At 43.2% G+C, this 15,414-nt stretch overlaps 1 protein-coding gene across 2 annotated transcripts in view; it reads right to left on the bottom strand.

Annotated features, from left to right (window-relative positions):
• TMPRSS6 (transmembrane serine protease 6) overlaps window positions 1-15,414 on the bottom strand; it is a 130,033-nt gene that overhangs the window by 97,432 nt on the left and 17,187 nt on the right. Inside the window, exons 3-6 of one of the 2 annotated variants that reach the window (XM_040407378.1) lie at window positions 11,116-11,255; window positions 6,565-6,632; window positions 5,829-6,010; window positions 197-238 (exon numbers count right to left, since the gene is read on the bottom strand). In XM_040407378.1, the coding sequence (XP_040263312.1) occupies window positions 197-238; window positions 5,829-6,010; window positions 6,565-6,632; window positions 11,116-11,255 (432 nt within the window). The remainder of the gene's footprint in view (window positions 1-196; window positions 239-5,828; window positions 6,011-6,564; window positions 6,633-11,115; window positions 11,256-15,414) is intronic. The other variant, XM_040407379.1, reaches the window with a different exon arrangement.

Raw genomic sequence — 15,414 nt, 5'->3', positions numbered from 1 at the left:
TTGTCTGCTTAGATGTGAAAGTGGTTATAGTGGTTTTGAATGGAAATGTGACAGTCTGTGACAGCAGCTCTGATGAAAAGAATCATTTCCAAGCACCAAGTGGCAGAGATCTTGTGATTCATTTTTTTGCAATTTATCATTTTATTTTGATTTATGAAAACCTGATGAAAGCAGCAGATGAGGCGAACTACCCTACCAGTGCTGGAGGAGAAGAGCTGCTTGTTCTGTAGGGTGCCCTCTGAAAACATAATTCAATGGACATTAAAGAAAAACAAACATATAAAATCAAGTGAAAGGAATGCAAAGAAATGAAATGCGGACACATATCCTATAAGAAAGTGTAAAAATCAAAGACAACAAACAGAATGCTGCACGTCGGGGAAGATTGTAAAATACATATTTTTGTAAAGTGGTGAAAATGATGAAGCCAGAATATTTGGTGGTCATTGGACACTTTTCTCCTCCATAAACCACCTCATGGCTGGAGAACTTCACATGCATGTTTGCATAAAAAAATGGCTTACACTGTCAGGCCTCTTTCACACGGGCGAGATTTCCACGCGGGTGCAATGCGTGAGGTGAACGCATTGCACCCGCACTGAATCCGGACCCATTCACTCCAATGGGGCTGTGCACATGAGCGGTGATTTTCACGCATCACTTGTGCGTTGCGTGAAAATCGCAGCACGCTCTATTTTGTGCGTTTTTCACGCAACGCAGGTCCCATAGAAGTGAATGGGGCTGCGTGAAAATCGCAAGCATCCGCAAGCAAGTGCGGATGCGGTGCGATTTTCACGCATGGTTGCTAGGTGACGATCGGGATTGCGACCCGATCATTATTATTTTCCCTTATAACATGGTTATAAGGGAAAATAACAGCATTCTTAATAGAGAATGCATAGTAAAATAGCGCTGGAGGGGTTAAAAAAAAATTCTAAATAATTTAACTCACCTTAATCCACTTGTTCGCGCAGCCCGGCTTCTCTTCTTTCTTTTTCTTTGCTGTGCAGGAGGAAAAGGACCTGTGGTGACATCACTGCACTCATCACATGGTCCATCACATGATCCATCACCATGGTGATGGATCATGTGATGGACCATGTGATGAGCGCAGCGATGTCATCAAAGGTCCTTTACCCAGGTCCTGAAGAAAGAAGACAGAAGAGAAGCCAGGCTGCGCGAACAAATGTATTAAGGTGAGTTAAATTTTTATTTCATTTTTTTTAACCCCGCCAGCCCTATTGTACTATGCATTCTGTATTAAGATTGCTATTATTTTCCCTTATAACCATGTTATAAGGGAAAATAATACAATCTACACAACAAACATGCACATTTTTCTCACGCACGTGCAAAACGCATTAAAATGTTTTGCACTCGCGCGGGAAAATGCAAGATTTTTTCGCGCGAGTGTAAAACATTTTAATGCGCACCCGCATCTTATCCGGCCCAAATACATGACGCCCGTGTGAAAGAGGCCTTAATAAATTTGTACAATTCAAACCCCCATTTCAGAGCTGTCCTTGCTTTCTTCATCAACTCATATTTGACCATCTAAGGCCTTCTGCCCGTTCCCATATTGCGGACTGCAATACCCGGGCACCGTTCCATGTGCATTCCGCATCACGGATGCGGACCCATTCGCTTCAATGGGTCCGCAAATCCAGAGATGCGGAATGGTGCGGAACAAAAACACGGAACGGAACCCTACGGAAGCACTATGGAGTGCTTCCGTGGGGTTTCGTCCCGTACTTCCATTCTGCAAAAAAGATAGAACATGTCTAACTCTTTGCGGAACGGCCGGATTGCGGACCCATTCAATTCAATTTGCGGTCCGCAGAACGGGCAGCATATGTTCATGTTCAGGAGGCCTAAAAGTTCCTTTACACACAGGTTTGTTTCGGACAAAAAAAAATTTCCTTAAAAATGCCTGACCTGACATTTTTCTTTTGGCATTTTTTGAACAGTCTTTGTCCATATAGTGTGTTTTAGCACCTGGAGTTTTTAAAAACTGTTTTGCATACTTAGCAATTTTTTTTTACATTAAAGTGGCTTTTTGAATTGAGCAGTGTGGAAAAAAAAGCACTAGTTAAAATTTCCTATGTACTTCCATGCAACGTTTGGAGCTGCTTAAAAAAAAATAAAAATAATTTAAAAAACAAAAGCTCCAAAACCTGCAAAATGAAACATTTTCTGTACTTCAAGATTCGTTTTGGGCACGGTCGTGTGAATGCACCTTAAGACCCCATTCACACATATCTTTGGTCCACATCCGATCTGCAATTTTTGCAGAAAGGATTCGGACTCATTCCTTTCAATTGGTCCGCAAAAATTGTGGACAGCACACCATGTGCTGTCCACATCCGTATGTCTGTTCCGCAAAAGACATAGAACATTTCCTACAGTTGTCTGTTTTGCGGACAAGGATAGGCATTGTTACAATGGAGCCACAAAAAAAACTGATGGAACACTGATGTCACATGGACATCATCAAAATTTTTGCGGATCGCAAAATATATATACGGTTGTGTGAATGGACCCTAAGGTCTCATGCACATAACTGTGGTTTGGGTCTGCATCTAAGCTGTATTTTTTGCGGGTCGGATGCCGACCCATTCACTTCAATGGTCCAGCAAAAGAGGCACTCCGTTCCGTGGCCGCACAAAAAAAAATAGAAGATATCCTATTCTTGTCCATATCACGGACAAGGATAGGACTGCTCAATTGTGGGCCAGACGCTTCGTTCCGCAAAATGCGGAACGCACACGGCCGCGGTATCCATGTTTTGCAGAACCCTCAATTTGCGGACCTCAAAGCAGACACAGACGTGTGCATGATGCCTATGTCTGAGGTCCTTGGAACAGAACCTGAGTCTGCTCCATACAGTATATGGCTGTTTTATGCGGTCCGCAAACCGTGGATACGCAAAAAACGGAAGCCGCCCGTGTGCCTAACGCAATTTGCGGTACGGAACGGGCGGCCCATTATAGACTTGCCTATTCTTGTCCTCAAAACGGACAAGAATAGGACATGCTATTTTTTTTTTTGCGGGACCACGGAACGGTGCAACGGATGCGGACAGCACACGGAGTGCTGTCCCCATCTTTTGCGGCCCCATTAAAGTGAATGGGTCCGCCCCCGAGTCGCAAAAACGGCGGCTCGGATGCGGACCCAAACAACGGCCGCGTGCATGAGGCCTAAAACGAAGTTTTGTGTGAATTGACTTCGGATGAAACATCGGAAGTCGATTCGCTCATCCTTAGTCCCAAATAATGTAATGATCAGAAATTTGAACTGACTGTCACTATTTAGTTTATTTTATGACTGTTTCATGCCTTATTATTTGTGCTGTTTGTCTATTGTAGAAATGCAAAACTTCAATAAAAATAAAAAATACAAATCGTGCTATTTATTGACTCCTGTTGGCCTCACCCATTTTTAAGACAATTTTCAAAACTATTATAGAAGGTGCAAAAAGTGTCTAAAATATAATAAATTAGATCGAGCTGTGTACAGCCCTTTTTTGGCAAAAAATATGTGGCAGACTTCTAGTTAGTTTGCTTAGTAAATATCCCCCTTATTCTGTCACTCTATTACCTAACCCAGTATTATGCAACCTGTGGCGGGGGAACAGTGCGTATATGTTCTGTTATTTTTTACAGCATATGCAGTTTATGGAAAAACTTTTTTTCTCTGCACTGGAATGCCCCTTTAAACATTTCTGAGCAAAATTATAGCACTGGACAAGAATAAGAGAACTCTTTACCTGCCCCTACACATTTAGGCAAGAATGACATTAGTTGTTCCCTAGGAGTATAAACACATTTTAGGGGTTTACTTGTGGTAATATTAAAGGACATCTGTCAGCAGATTTGTACCTATGACACTGGCTGACCTGTTACATGTGCACTTGGCAGCTGAAGGCATCTGTGTTGGTCCCATGTTCATATGTGCCCGCATTGCTGAGAAAAATTGTGTTTTAATATATGCAAATGAGCCTCTAGGAGCAATGGGGGTGTTGACGTTACACCCAGAGGCTCTGCTCTCTCTGCAACTGCTGCACCCTCTCCACTATGATTGTCAGGGCCAGACAGTGTAAATGTGATCATACAGCCCTATCAATCAAAGTGGAAAGGGTGTGGAATTGCAGAGAGAGACAGCACAGCCTCTAGGTGTAATGGCAACACCCCCATTGCTCCTAGAGGCTCATTTGCATATATTAAAACAACATTTTTCTCAGCTACGTGGGCACATATGAACATGGGACCAACACAGATCACTTCAGTTAGTTTCATAGGTACAAATCTGCTGACAGATGCCCTTTAATATATGCTTATGAGCCTCTAGGAGCATTACCATTAGACCTAGAGGCTCTGCTCTCTCTGCAACTGCTGCGCCCTCTCCACTTTGATTGACAGAGCCAGGCAGTGTAAAAGTCATCATGCCTGGTCCTGATTTCTCCTAAAGTCAATCAAAGTGCAGAGGGCAAGGCAGTTGCAGAGAGAGCAGAGCCTCTAGGAGTAATGGCAAAGCCCTGTTGCTTCTAGAGCCTAAAATTTTTCTCAGCAATGCCGACACATATAAACATGGGACTAACACAGATGCCTTCAGCTTCCAAGTGCAGATGCAACAGGTCAGCCAGGTACAAATCTGCTGACAAAGGGATTGTGCCATAAACTACTTTTGAGTCTGTATTTTCATCAATTACTCTAGCTCCCATTCCTCCTTAGATAGCTTTTATTTTTTTTAAATTCGCCTCAATTGCAGTTTTCTCTTATCTCCCATGGTTGAATCCTTCTTCCAGATTTGGCATGTGTCTGCTGTCCCATCATGCCTTAGGGCAGTGAGATGTGTCCTGACATCAGCAAGACATGGGCAGTGAGATGTGTCCTGACATCAGCAAGACATGGGCAGTGAGATGTGTCCTGACATCAGCAAGACATGGGCAGTGAGATGTGTCCTGACATCAGCAAGATATGGGCAGTGAGATGTGTCCTGGCATCAGCAAGAAGTGGGCAGTGAGATGTGTCCTGACACCAGCAAGATATGGGCAGTGAGATGTGTCCTGACATCAGCAAGACATGGGCAGTGAGATGTGTCCTGACACCAGCAAGAAGTGGGCAGTGAGATGTGTCCTGACATCAGCAAGAAGTGGGCAGTGAGATGTGTCCTGACATCAGCAAGAAGTGGGCAGTTAGATGTGTCCTGGCATCAGCAAGAAGTGGGCAGTGAGATGTGTCCTGACATCAGCAAGAAGTGGGCAGTGAGATGTGTCCTGACATCAGCAAGAAGTGGGCAGTGAGATGTGTCCTGACATTAGCAGGACATGGGTGGTGAGTTGTGTCCTGACATCAGTAGGCCTTGTGACACTAACCACCCCCCTTGTTCTTATCAATGAGGCTTCCTACGTCCTACATTACAAGGCTCCAATGCAGGACATAAACTTACACCAACTGAATATCAAAACAGATTTTTCACAGGGTGAGACAGTAAGCTAATAACTTTAGAATAAGGCCGTTTTGATAAATGGTGGTATTTGTGGGAAGTAATAAAACAGTGATATCTGTTGGGCAGGATACTTTTATATTAGTGACACAACCTCTTTATGTTTGGGAATCAATAGGGTATAAATGCTGGAGAAAACTTCCTTTCTCAAACACCTTCAAAATTTCTATGCAGATCCAGCTCATTGGACTTACTTCCACCAGAAACACCATATCTAATAAAAGCCTTCACAAATACAGTGTAAAAGTGTCATGGTTGAAAAACAGTAGGTCCTGCTATGATCTGTGGTGGTTGGCAATATAATATATGCATAATCCACTTACCTAATATATCCACTGAGCTTGGATCCACATGGTATTGATTATATATGTAGGTCCCTGTGTGGTTACGCTTGGATTGCAGGACACGAGTCAGCGCTGCCTTCACCGAGTTCACAGTAACATCTTTGCTGTGAGAATTAGGTACATCCAGGATGATCCAAAAGAATACTTTCAAGCTGCCCTCTCTAAAGGAATATAAAAGAAAAATATGAGGCACTGACCATCACAAACTAGACATATACCATGTTATAACAGCAGCATAGGGACAAGCTTTCTAAAGAAAACCAAGTCTGGCAAATATATCCCTCCAAGCTTAGCCTATGGCAAAGAGGTCAATAAAAAGATACCCTACACAAGCAACACTGTGAATAACAAAAATAGTGCCCACTAGGGTTTTTCCACAGCTTACACTCTATAAGCAGGTGGACCATGCAGCATGGGTCAGTTGATGCTGCATGATTTGCAATAACTCATAATATGTAGCGTTAAAGAACAATCAAATGCAAAAAAATAATAAAGCTATTTTATTAATATGCAATATTTTCTAACTTACATTATACTACATTATACTATTATAACCATCATTTTGTCAAACTAAAATGCATGGACCTGAGAGTTGTCTGATCTTTAGAAAAAAGTTTACATGGTGTAGATATTTGATTTCTAAACCCCAGTGCCAGGTAACTACACCATCCTGCAACAGCACTTTAGTATGCCCAAATAGCCACCTAAATCTCACCCAAAAGCATAGACTGTGCTGGAGTTGTGATATGCAGCCAGTTCTGAAGCCAAGACAAGAGCAGTAACCTAAAGATGTAGAATAGAGTGTTAAGGGTACAAAGCATTAGAAATATAAGGCAGAAGACAGCTAAGACAACCTGAGATCTTCCAAATAAATAACCAGATATATAACTTATAGTATAGAGCTTATGGGGGTAGTACCATAAGTATATTAACCCCTTCACTACCGAGCCACTTTCCACGTTAAATCTAAGGGTGATTTTTGCAAATCTGACATGCGTCATTTTATGTGCTAATAACTTTGAAACGCTTTTACTTATCCAAGCTGTTCTGAGACTGTTTTCTCGTGACACATTGTACTTCATGACAGTGGTAAATTTGAGTCGATATATTTCACCTTTATTTATAAAAGAATCCCCAATTTACCAAAAATTTGGAAAAATTCACAATTTTCTAAATTTGAATTTCTCTACTTTTAAGACAGATAGTAATTCCTCATAAAATAGTTATCAATTAACATTCCCCATATGTCTGCTTTATTTTGGCATAATTTTGTAAATGTAATTTTATTTCTTTAGGACATTAGAAGGCATAGAATTTTAGAAGCAATTTTTCAACAAAATTTGCAAAACCATTTTTTAAGCACCAATTCAGTTATAAAGTGATTTTGAGGGGCTTTCATAATGGAAACCACCCATAAATGACCCCATTTTAGAAACTACAACCCTCAAATTATTCAAAACTGATGTTGCAAACTTTGGTAACCCTTGAGATGTTTCAAAAGAATAAAAGGAAAATGGAGGTGAAATTAAAAAATTTCATATTTTTGGTAGATTTTTTATGTTAATAATTTTTTTCTTGCAACACAGCAAGGGTTAACAGCAAAATAAACCTCAATATACATTACTCTGATTCTGCAGTTTACAGAAATACCCCATATGTGGCGGTAAACTGCTCTATGGGCACGTTGCAGTGGTCAGAAGGAAAGGAGCGCCATATGGATTTTGGAGGCAGATTTTGCTAGAATGGTTTTTATGCACCATTTTGTATTTGAAGAGACCCTGATGTACCCCTACAGTGGAAACCCTCAAAACATGATCCCCAATTTTGGAAACTACACCCCTTAAAGAATATATTAAGGGGGGTACTGAGCACTTTGACCTCCTAAGCATTTTACGGAATTTGGAAACACTTTGCTGTAAAAATTTAAAGTTTCATTTCTTCCAATAAAATGTTGCTTTAGCCTCATATTTTTCATTTTCACTGGGGGTAACAGGAGAAAAAGCCCCCCTTAATATGTTACCCATTCTCTCCTAAATACAGCAACACCCCATATGTGGTAACAAACTGCTGTAGGGGCACATGGCCGGATTCAGAACGGAAGGAGCTCCATATGGCTTTTAAAGCAGATTTTGATGGATTGGTTTAAGGGTGCCATTGGTTTTTATTTTTTGAGTGATTGTCTTATGTGGGGTTTAATTTTTTGTGGGATGAGGTGACATTTTCATTGGTACCATTTTGGGGTACATAAGACTTTTTGATCACTTGGTATTACACTTTTTGTAAGGAAAGGTGCCAAAAAATGTCAGTTTTGGCTTAGTTTTTTTAAAAACATTTTTTTAAGCATTCACCTGAGGGGGCATCTCATGTGATATTTTTAGAGCAGGTTGTTACGGACGCAATAATACCCAATGTGTCTATTATTTTTATTTTTGTTAAGTTTCACACAGGGAAATCCTTTTTGAACAGAATAAAATCTTGTTTTTGTGTTGCCATTTTCTGAGAGCCATATTTTTTAAATATTTTTGGCAATTCTCTTTTAGGAAGAGGCTAATTTTTTGCGGGATGAGATGACAGTTTGATTGGTACCATTTTGAAGTACATAATACTTTTTGATCGATTGGTGTTACACTTTTTGTGAGTCAAAGGTGAGAAAAAAATGGCTGTTTTGGCCTATTTTTTTTTTTTTACAGCATTCACCTGAGGGGGCATTTCATGTGATATTTTTAGAGAGCAGGTTGTTACGGACGTGGAAATAACCAATGTGTGTATTATTTTTATTTTTGTTAAGTTTTATACAGTGAAAGCTTTGTTAAACAGAATAAAATCTTGTTTTTGTATTACCATTGATAGCCATATTTGTTTTTGTTTTTTTTGGGGGGCCATTGTCTTAGGTAGGGGCTCATTTTTTGCAGGATGAGATGACGGTTTAATTGGTCTGATTTTTGGGTACATGAGACTTTTTGATCGCTTGGTGTTCCATTTTTTGTCACCTTGCCGCACAAAAAGTGTCTGTTTTGGCATAATTTAAAAAAAATGTTTTTTACAGCATTAACCTCAGGGGGAATCTCATGTGATATGTTTATAGAGCAGGTTAACATAGTACATAACATAGTACATAAGGCCGAAAAAAGACATTTGCCCATCCAATTCGGCCTGTCATCCTGCCAGTTGTTACGGACACGGCGATACCCAATGTGTGTATTAAGTTTTACACAGTGAAAGCCTTTTTGAACAGAATAAAATCTTGTTTTTTTGTTGCCATTTTCTGAGAGCCATATTTTTTACACAATGGGGAACATTTATCGTACCCCTACTCCAGGTTTCTGTCATCAAAAAGTCACAATTTAGGCACATGCCAAAAATTTTCAACTGTTTGGGAGCTTTGCTCCCTGCTGGCCACTTTCCCAAAAAGTTGGTAAAAGTGGGGAGTGTGCAGTATGGGGCTGAGCCTAGTCAGCCCCACACATTTATTATAATTTATGTCAGGAAACTGATGTAACGTATACCTAAAATCCACCACAACTCCCTTGCTGATGTAGATTTCAGTTCTGGTTCTGTCACGGCGGGGAGTGGGGGAAACCCCCCACCGTGCGCTGTCAAAGGGTAAAAGGAATCAGCCTGGCCAAAAAGGAGTAATAAGTGAGCAGGTCACCTCCTACAACATCCCTAATCCTCTCCCCGACTCCTCACCATATGAGCGGACCCCAATGGTGGGACGGCTCATAGCCTGGATATCTAATATCCTGAGTCGCCCTGGAAATCCCTCACTTAGGAGCAGGGGAGAGACGACCTGTTCATCCCAGTCATAGAGGAACAGGAGTCTCTATCTGAGGCCAGGCTGCAAGGAGAGGGGAACACATACAGCTATTGAGATGTCAGGTAAGCGAAACCCATAACACACTCACGTGCCACAGACACACTGACTGGAACCCGTGCACAAGTGCTGGTGTCCACACCAACATTAGAGAACACAGCACACACCACAAACCACACAGGGACCCAGGACACCCATAGCTGCAATAAACATAAGACAGGGAAATGTCTACCCAAACATGCTGGACACCAAACACCACCAGATATGAAACACCAAACTAAACATACTAACACCCTGAACATAACCCACTCCATACAAATATGGACAGGAAGGGAAAGAGACACCGGGATAACATTGAACATCTATGACCACAAGGGTGGCCCTCACTGGAAAGATGGTAAAGCCAGGAGCAGAGAACCACCAGCATACACCAAGGCTGGAGGAACACAGAGCTACAGGTTTCCAGCAGAGGCTAAATAGCCCAAGCAGCCACACCCACACACACATAAACCAAGTGTTCACAAAACACTAGGAAGGGAGTTAACCCTTACAACACCAAGGAAGCAAGCCAATTAAAGGGGAAGGGCACACACAAGCAAACTAAGCCACACGTTACCACCGGCAACAGCATGCGTGGCAACCATGTCACGGCAATCACCCAGAAGGCCGTGGGCAACTGCAAGTGTGGCAACAGTGTCACAGCGCAAACCAAAGGCCATGACAGGTGCACATGCCTAAACAGATGTGCTGCAATTATTTTAAAGGTGTGTATTCCAGGATTTGATATTGAGGACGTATCTTCAGGATAGGTCATCACTATAAGATCGGTGGGGATCCGACTCCTGAAACCACGCTGCCGTCCTCCATCAGTCAGTTGTTTGAAGAGGCTTTGGCACTCTGGTGCTGTGGTTCCTGTTTCATTCAGTGCTAGTTTCTGCAGGGAACAGCTGATCAATGGGGATCAGAGGTGTCTGGCTCCACTGGTTGGATATTGATGACCTATCTTGAAAAGCCCTTTAAGGGCTCTTTCACATGAGCGTGTCTCTTGTGGGAATCACGCTCCAAGTGAGAGAGGGATTGTGCAGTCTGGACTACAGAAGCGCATGGCAATATCATAATTGATAATGCTGTGTGCCTCTGCATGACCTTTCTGTAACAGAATCATACTGACAGCTTTATGTCAGTATGATTCCGTTACAGAAAGGTCAGAGGAACACAGCATTATCAATCATGATAATATCGTGCGCTTCTGTAGTCCAGACCGCACAATCCCTCTCTCACTTGGAGCGTGATTCCCGCAAGGGGCATGCTCGTGTGAAAGAGCCCTAATGCCTATAACCGTGTCTAGGGAATAACAATTTTGAAGGTGTCATTAATGTATAAGAAGAAAAATGATGGTTTCTTTCATCACATGCTCTGTGAGTCCATAAAGGAACCAGGAGAATACTATACCAGTTTATTCAGCTGAACGGCTTCCCTTTTGAATATATTGCTCTCAGGATGCACGAGGTCCCGGGTAAGTTCATGGCTCACAATTCGCAGGTTGCAGGCAAATATTTTATTGGTTGTGAGTTCTGGTTTGAAATCCACCTCTGTTATGCAGTAAGAAAGAGAAATCACATTTTGATAATATAATCATGCATTGATAGTGTAGGAGACAATTCAGAAAAGCCTAAAGTTTGCTTTAATTGCATTTAATTAAAAATTTTGCATAGCCACTGAATTATTCAATAAAATGTATCTGTATAGCGCCACCTGCTGTTTGTTTTTTCCTAATTTCTCTGTCCACTTCAATGAGATGGTCACACATGCTCAGTTCTATCTTTTAACTGTCACCTGTTGCATTTACTGTTCGGCGCTGTGGCAGTTAGGGTGCAGTTCTGACATTTATTCAGAATGCAGTTTTCTATTGTAGGAAGCTGAAATTAATTAAATCAGTCCCAAAATGCAGAACACCGGGGTTTAACGACCCCGGTGCTAAACTGGCTAAATTGAACACTGCATCCTGAATGCATGTCACAAGTGCACTGTGTGCCAGCACCCTTAGGCTAGGTCTACCCGACGACATGTGTCACGCACCAATGTCACGGAACAATTTTTATAATGATAGTCTATGGTGTCGCACTGCGACATGCGACATGCTGCGACTGCAACGCAACAGACGCAGAAAAATCCAACTCGAATGGATTTTTTGCGACTGTCGAGTCGCAGTCGCAGCATGACGCATGTCGCAGTGCGACACCATAGACTATCATTATAAAAATTGTTGTGCGACATTGGTGAGACAAAATGTTGCGCGACAAATGTCGTCGTGTAGACCTAGCCTTACAGAGAGAGAGCTGCAGCAGAAGGGGAACACCCTGTGAGAAACAGAAAGCTCCCTGAGAAAGGACATGCCCCTAACCTATCAGAAAATCTATCAGAGCAACGAATTGGAAATCCCTGTGAAGCACAGAGCTGGTTTTGTTCGGACAAAAATTGCTGCTTGCATTGGTTTTTATCCGGCTGAAACCTGCCACTCATGTCAAAGAGTGCCTGGATCCCTGCCAGATCTTATTATAGTTAATAGGGTGACAGTGAACGTCAGCATCAGGCTAGGCTGGATCTGGGGAACTCTGCGGTGCTGTTCTCTTCCGGAACAGCCTGCTGGATCCATTATATGGAGGTGTGAGCCTACCCTTAGGACAGACAGGGTGGTCATTTTGCTGCAACATGAATAGGGATGAGCGAACCCGAATTGTATAGTTCGGGTTCGTACCGAATTTTGGGGTGTCCGTGACACGGGTCCGGGTTCGGGTTCGGTGTTCGGCGCTTTCTTGGCGCTTTTTGAAAGGCTGCAAAGCAGCCAATCAACAAGCGTCATACTACTTGCCCCAAGAGGCCATCACAGCCTTGCCTACTATTGGCATGGCTGTGATTGGCCAGTGCAGCATGTGACCCAGCCTCTATATAAGCTTGGGTCACGTAGCGCTGCACGTCACTCTGCTGATACAAGCGTAGGGAGAGGTTGCTGCTGCGACGTTAGGGCGAGATTAGGCAGATTAACTCCTCCAAAAGACTTAATTCAGTGATCGATCTCCAGCTGTGGATCATTGAAGTGCTGATATTGAATTGCTCACTTTTTTTAGGCTGCCCAGAGCGTTTTTATATCACTTTTTTCTGGGGTGATCGGCGGCCATTTTGTGGCTTGTGGTGCGCCAGCACAAGCTACCACCAAGTGCATTTAACCATCAATAGTGTGGTTATTTTTTGCTATATCCTACATCAGGTGCAGGCTGAGCCTGTGTCACCGAAGTGCATTTAACCATCAATAGTGTGGTTATTTTTTGGCCATATACTACATCAGGTGCAGGCTGAGCCTGTGTCACCCAAGTGCATTTAACCATCAATAGTGTGGTTATTTTTTGGCCATATACTACATCAGGGGCAAGTTGAGCCTGTCACCCAGCGCCTAAAAAATTGGCCTGACATTTCTATTCCTCCAAATCAGTACTGTTTTAGCTGGTCAAGTTATTTGTAGTGATCGTAAAAGCACAGTTTTTGTTCTGGGTTGAAAAACTATTCCCAAATTTGCCATTCTCAAAATTAGTAGTTTCTGCTATATCAGGCCTACTTAAAATCTATCCCAAAAAGGGTATATTAGATTCAAGGTGCTGATAGTGTCATTCTGAAAAACTTAACACACACGCTACAGTGCAGATACAAGTCTAATTCTGTGATTAAAGGTATACCTGTCACACAGCGCCTAAAAAATAGGCCTGACATTTATATTCCTCCAAATCAGTACTGTTTTAGCTGGTCAAGTTATTTGTAGTGACCGTAAAAGCACAGTTTTTGTTCTGGGTTGAAAAACTATTCCCAAATTTGCCATTCTCAAAATTAGCAGTTTCTGCTATATCAGGCCTACTTAAAATCTATCCCAAAAAGGGTATATTAGATTCAAGGTGCTGATAGTGTCATTCTGAAAAACTTAACACACACGCTACAGTGCAGATACAAGTCTAATTCTGTGATTAAACGTATACCTGTCACACAGCGCAAAAAAAAACAGGCCTCACATTTATATTCAGCTAAATCTGTCATTACTGGTGTGCCTGTATTAGTGTAATACGGTACCTTAATAGATAGCCAGACAGTGTTAGGTGTCTGTAAAAAAAGGCCTGAATATCAATTCAATACATTGGCCCGAATAATATTTTTCTTATTGTGGTGAACGGGAACAATGAGGAAAACATCTAGTAAGGGACGCGGACGTGGACATGGTCGTGGTGGTGTTAGTGGACACTCTGGTGCTGGGAGAGGACGTGGCCGTTCTGCCACAGCCACACGTCCTAGTGTACCAACTACCTCAGGTCCCAGTAGCCGCCAGAATTTACAGGGATATTTGGTGAGGCCCAATGCCGTTCTAAGGATGGTAAGGCCTGAGCAGGTACAGGCATTAGTCAATTGGGTGGCCGACAGTGCATCCAGCACGTTCACATTATCTCCCACCCAGTCTTCTGCAGAAAGCGCACAGATGGCGCATGAAAACCAAGCCCATCAGTCTGTCACATCACCCCCATGCATATCAGGGAAACTGTCTGAGCCTCAAGTTATGCAGCAGTCTCTTATGCTGTTTGAAGACTCTGCTGCCAGGGTTTCCCAAGGGCATCCACCTAGCCCTTCCCCAGGGGTGGAAGAGATAGAATGCACTAACGCACAACCACTTATGTTTCCTGATGATGAGGACATGGGAATACCACCTCAGCACGTCTCTGATGATGACGAAACACAGGTGCCAACTGCTGCGTCTTTCTGCAGTGTGCAGACTGAACAGGAGGTCAGGGATCAAGACTGGGTGGAAGACGATGCAGGGGACGATGAGGTCCTAGACCCCACATGGAATGAAGGTCGTGCCACTGACTTTCACAGTTCGGAGGAAGAGGCAGTGGTGAGACCGAGCCAACAGCGTAGCAAAAGAGGGAGCAGTGGGCAAAATCAGAACACCCGCCGCCAAGAGACTCCGCCTGCTACTGACCGCTGCCATCTGGGACCGAGCACCCCAAAGGCAGCTTCAAGGAGTTCCCTGGCATGGCACTTCTTCAAACAATGTGCTGACGACAAGACCCGAGTGGTTTGCACGCTGTGCCATCAGAGCCTGAAGCGAGGCATTAACGTTCTGAACCTTAGCACAACCTGCATGACCAGGCACCTGCATGCAAAGCATGAACTGCAGTGGAGTAAACACCTTAAAAACAAGGAAGTCACTCAGGCTCCCCCTGCTACCTCTTCTGCTGCTGCCGCCTCGGCCTCTTCCTCCGCCTCTGGAGGAACGTTGGCACCTGCCGCCCAGCAAACATGGGATGTACCACCAACACCACCACCTGCATCACCAAGCATCTCAACCATGTCACACGGCAGCGTTCAGCTCTCTATCTCACAAACATTTGAGAGAAAGCGTAAATTCCCACCTAGCCACCCTCGATCCCTGGCCCTGAATGCCAGCATTTCTAAACTACTGGCCTATGAAATGCTGTCATTTAGGCTGGTGGACACAGACAGCTTCAAACAGCTCATGTCGCTTGCTGTCCCACAGTATGTTGTTCCCAGCCGCCACTACTTCTCCAAGAGAGCCGTGCCTTCCCTGCACAACCAAGTGTCGGATAAAATCAAGTGTGCACTGCGCAACGACATCTGTGGCAAGGTCCACCTAACCACAGATACGTGGACCAGTAAGCACGGCCAGGGACGCTATATCTCCCTAACTGCACA

This window comes from Bufo bufo, chromosome 9 (genome assembly GCF_905171765.1).
Source record: "Bufo bufo chromosome 9, aBufBuf1.1, whole genome shotgun sequence".
Classification (NCBI taxonomy): domain Eukaryota; kingdom Metazoa; phylum Chordata; class Amphibia; order Anura; family Bufonidae; genus Bufo; species Bufo bufo.
Note: the sequence above shows the minus strand (reverse complement) of the source record. Positions and strands in the feature narration are given on the sequence as shown.